Source organism: Mytilus edulis, chromosome 9, assembly GCF_963676685.1.
Source record: "Mytilus edulis chromosome 9, xbMytEdul2.2, whole genome shotgun sequence".
Classification (NCBI taxonomy): Eukaryota; Metazoa; Mollusca; class Bivalvia; order Mytilida; family Mytilidae; genus Mytilus; species Mytilus edulis.
Window position 1 is genome coordinate 3808127 of NC_092352.1, and position 5106 is coordinate 3813232.

A 5106-nucleotide genomic window follows, 5' to 3' on the forward strand; every position below is an offset into this window, starting at 1 on the left:
AATAAAAGCAATAGTAGTATACCGCTGTTCGAAAGTAATAAATCAATAGATAGACGATAAATCCAGGCTACAAACTAAAACTTATGGAAACACATCAAATATGAGAAGGAAAACAACAAAACGTCAGAAATACTAATTAAGTACAACAATGATTTAGAGAAACATGCCTACGTCAAACACCACAAAAAAGACATCGACAGTCGTGTACCTTTTCGTCTTGTATTTGGACAAAACAAAATGTGTTCTTCGTCGACTTATGGTATTTTGTTGTCCTTTGGGAACCCTTTCAACCTTAAATATTGAAAAATAGATAAATAATTAAAGACATCTGTTGTGTGGTTCAGCATCATTCATTTATCGAATTAAATTTGAAATTCATGAATACTTATTTAGCGTGAACAAACAACACAAGTCAGAGGTTTACCGTTGATGTAAGGTGGACATTTTAGAGATCCACAAACACCTCCCACTAAATAAACAACCGACTCTCCATTATCACGATCGCCACCAGGTACTGCTACGGGTCTGTTGTCAGTGCATATGTACTGTGTTGGCTGCCAAGACCCACCAGCACCATGTGACATCAGATATCCCCAGTATTCCATAGTCCAGCCGCTAGGACAAGACTTTGTTCCAGGTACCATTAAGACGGACGACCTTTGTGTGAGACACACTGCGCATGCCATATCTTTGTCAGCAATACTCGGACTAAATCCATTTATGTCGGTTTCCACGCCATATAAATTTTTTGCAATGTTAGGTGAATGTAGATTTGTATACTCCGGTTGCTTTGTCAAACACAGGAAATTAGATCCGCCCCCATTAACATTATGTTTCTTCCCAGCAACATAACCTGTATTAAAAACAAAGTGAGCATTGATATTTATTCAAATAAACATTCAAACATAGCCGCTTGGGTAGAGGATTTTGATGTCTCACTTGTCTTTGTTTTACTATACACTGATTTTCAATTGTCTAGTCACGAACTTTACATTAAAGGCAATGTCCTATGATTGCCTATGAGATGATTCCATCATAACCACAGGATACTGGTCTGCTATAAACTTGTGTTTATTTTATCTAGTTTTAAAAGAATATTAAACGTCTAATGCAATCACTAACTTTACTATTCATGGTGATTTATTCGTTATAATAGGAAATTAAATTTAATCGAATTGAAAAAGTTTTGATAATTTCATCCCAAAACAATTGATATAAGCAAAGATATTTTATATGTGGTAAAAAAAAAATAGATATTCAGTGCAAGCATAGAAACATGAATTATCGAAAGCCTGTTTATTTCCATAGAATAAGGGAATGGTCAGGCTGGTTATTAAACGTTGTTCTAAATAATAAGGATGTTCTTATCCCAAGCAGAGAACCCTATCCGTATTTGGCATAACCGTTTTGAACTTTTGATTCTCAGTTCTGTACAACTTTGTATTTGTTTTGACTTTCGAACTTTTATATATTGGCATCACTGGTAAGTCGTTTGTGGACGAGGCGCGTTTCTGGCGTATGAAATTTTAAACCTGATGCCTTTTGTTAGCTATTATTCATGTGTTTCTTTGTCTAATATGTTCTCCTATTTATTTGTATTGCAGTCTTGTAATATTATGTTGTCATTTTAATGTTATATTTAACATTGACATTAAAGTGCGGGGTTTGGCATGCCACAAAACCAGGTTCAACCCACCATTTTATTCTTTAAAAATGTCCCGTACCAAGTCAGGAATATGGCCATTGTTATATTATAATTCGTTTCTGTGTGTGTTACATTTAAACGTTGTGTTTCCGTTGTGTCGTTTATTTTCTCTTATATTTAAGTGTAAATTCGCATTACTATAAGGCGTGTCACGGTACTTTTCTATCCCAAATTCATGTATTTGTTTTTGTTGTTATATTTGTTATTCTCATCGGATTTTGCCTAATGCTTAGTCCGTTTCTGTGTGTGTTACATTTCAATGTTGTGTCGTTGTTTAATGCGTTTCCCTCAGTTTTAGTTTGTTACCCCGATTTTGTTTTTTGTCGATTTACGAGTTTTGAACAGCGGTATACTACTGTTGCCTTTATTTCCATGGTATGCAATGGTATGTTTGGTTTGGAAGTGGGTTTTTTTTTTTTGTGAAATTGGCAGTATTGATATGCAAATAAATCTATTATAAATACGTATAAAGTTACTGTTTATGTCACACTTCAGTCAACGATGTCGATATTTTTTTTAAAGAATCAACGCAACGATTGGGAATCAGTTAATCAAATGTTTAATCGTCAATAATGAATTGTAGGATGAAATCATGTACTAAGCTGAAAAGTTATAGATGGTTGACTTTTAAAGACTCAAGGTTTGTAACAATGGTTTTATCATTGTCTTTAATCCTTACCGATATGCGTACATACCTTCATAAACTAAAGTTGACTTTGTTGGACATCTGTTATGGCCCCAACGAATGTATGTCGATCCTAATTCTTTTGTTGTTACAGTTGGCACTAAAAATACATTTATTTGTAGATTAACTCTAATTATCAATAAATGACAGAAATCGAAAAGGATCAAATAATTTAAGTCGAAGAAACACGGACCCAATCAAAAGAGAGAAACGACGAAACTGGTAATACAAACCCAACCAAAACATAGGTGGAACTCATGTGACCCTAAAGGGTCAGCAATTCCTACGCAACTAGTGGTACCTGTCGCGTGACTCGTGCCAAAATTCGTTGATGAGCCACATTCGTTCACAGAGAACTTGGTTGATAAAGGATTATACAGAAAGAACTGGTTAATGATTTTCTATAACCTTGAAACACCATTTTGGATAAATAACGATTTTTTTTTAACTTTCCTATACTAAAAAAGATCATATGAATCTGTAATCTCTATTTAAACTTAGATCCAATACTTTTTGCTTTTAAACACAAAAGAAGGAACGAGGAGACATCGTTGAATATTATCGGAGAGGAATTTGTGCCCATAAGATCTGAAGACCTGAAACGTGTCTATAATCTTTATCACCAAATCGTACAGAGATGTTGTCAGGGAGAAATTTACGGTTCCTGTAAGTATAATTATATTCATGGAGAATATTTTGCTTTTTTCGTTACTGAGGGCTTAACATGAGTTGCATCAAATAAATTCATTCTACTACTATTCAGAGGATCATTTAATTTAATAATTTATTTTTTGTCCTTTTATGTTACATCTTAGTGTTAGAATATCATAACTGGTCAATTTATTATGGAGATTGGTTTAATAATATCATACCTGTTCCCCTCAAGTTATACCTCAGTTGATATTTCAGCGTGTGCACATCTTGGTCAATTCTAGCTAAAAGAAAATCCTCATACAATTTTCTTGATTCCACAGACATAACCAATGCACAGCACAGAATAACAGAAACGATGGTCAAAACTAATGTTGACATATTTTCGTCGACTTTCTCTTCTCTCAACTGACTGTTACTAGTAGGTCTTTGAAGTGCATTGCGGCTGCCAAGTTTAAGTACTATGTACTGTGTTATATAATATTACTAATGCATTGTATCACGAAACTTCCTGGTCGATACCAACAGGCAACACGAATTTCACATAGTTAACCAAAACAAAATAGAAGCGTTTGCTTGAGGTTATGTTTTACTAAACGTATACGAGACAACTTAAGAGATATAATATCATAGATTAATATATATAATAAAGAACCATATAGTACCACACTTTTTATGCCTTTTTGTGATTTTTTGTTACATATTTGTTTGTTTTTATAATGACTAAGTTTATAACAGAATGTTAAATGCTGTACCCCTATTTTTAACATTTTTACCTCTAATGTCCGTATGTTTTGTTCAATCATCGTTGTCAATATAATGGAATTTGATGCAACTGTCATACAAGTGAGAGGTTGAGCTAGCTATAAAACCAGATTCAATCCACCAATCCACCAAGAAAATTCTTATACCAAGTCATGAATAACAGTTGTTATCCATTCGTTTGATTCTTTTATTTTTTTCATTTGATTAGGGACCTTCCATTTTTTTTATTTTCCCCTGAGTTCAGTTTTCTTTTTATAAATTTCCTTTTTTTTTTATACATATATGGTCATTTCTTGGCTAGAACGACGCATAAGAAGCGCAACATTTTGTCTGTTTGTATAAATATGGATCCCTGGTTAGGATGGAGACATTGAGTTCATAGGTTTCCATACGTAAAAATATCTCTTGAACTGCAGCAACTCATAAAGCCTGCACTATCTCTACTCAGCAAACCAAATGTTGTAGTGGTTTTTTTATGCGTGTACTCTTCTTTCGGTAAACCCTCATTGCAAAACCGACCTGATGGATTTAGTGGTTCTATGCCTAGTTATAAATATGCATTACAAGTTTGCCGCTTTGCCATAATCACTCATCAATCCATCAATTTAGGAATCATTTAACTAAAAACTATGGCATTGAATACATTCTGCTTTGTTTTGATATGCATGGATGCTAATAAAAACGACTTTTATCAGAAAAATATTTCCTGTGACCAATTTCATGGTACGAGGAAGCGATGTCTATAATATCCTGTTCTATAAATATGTGCCTAAGCCTATCATTTTCTGTTCTGGGTTTAAATTTATGTAACAATGTAGCTAGGTCTAACAGTCTCTGTTGGCGTGTATTGGCCTTATATCAATTACTTATGTGGATTAACCATCAATGTTATAATACTGACATGGCTTGGTCTTTAAATCTGCTGGTCTTGTTAATGGGACGAGTAATATGCTCAGGTGTATCATTAATTTAGTATACTTTATATTATGCATGTTACAGCTATATCATGCGGACTAGGGGCAACGACACATGAAAAATAAATAAATGATGTTCCAGTGAGAGTAGACCAGAGATAAGTTATGAATTATACTGTTTGAAAGACAATGTCATGCACAGGTTCCGAAAAACTAATGATTTTCTTATCCCAGGAATAGATTACCTTGATTGTATTTGGCACAACCTTTTTGAAATTGTGAGTCCTCAATGCTCTTCAACTTTGTACTTTTTTGGTTTTATAACTATTTTAATTTGAGATTAGTCTTATGTAGACGAAACGCGCGTCTGGCGTAATAAATTATAC

General features: G+C 33.7%; 1 protein-coding gene across 1 annotated transcript; it reads right to left on the minus strand.

Moving 5' to 3' along the window:
* Positions 1-383: 383 nt before the first annotated feature.
* Positions 384-3462, minus strand: LOC139489816 (uncharacterized). The gene is made up of 3 exons (XM_071276662.1): positions 3263-3462; positions 2401-2490; positions 384-853 (listed from the first exon to the last, which is right to left on the minus strand). Exons 1-3 carry the CDS (start codon positions 3420-3422, stop codon positions 390-392), a joined length of 714 nt encoding a protein of 237 aa, XP_071132763.1. The 5' UTR covers positions 3423-3462; the 3' UTR covers positions 384-389.
* Positions 3463-5106: the final 1644 nt, after the last annotated feature.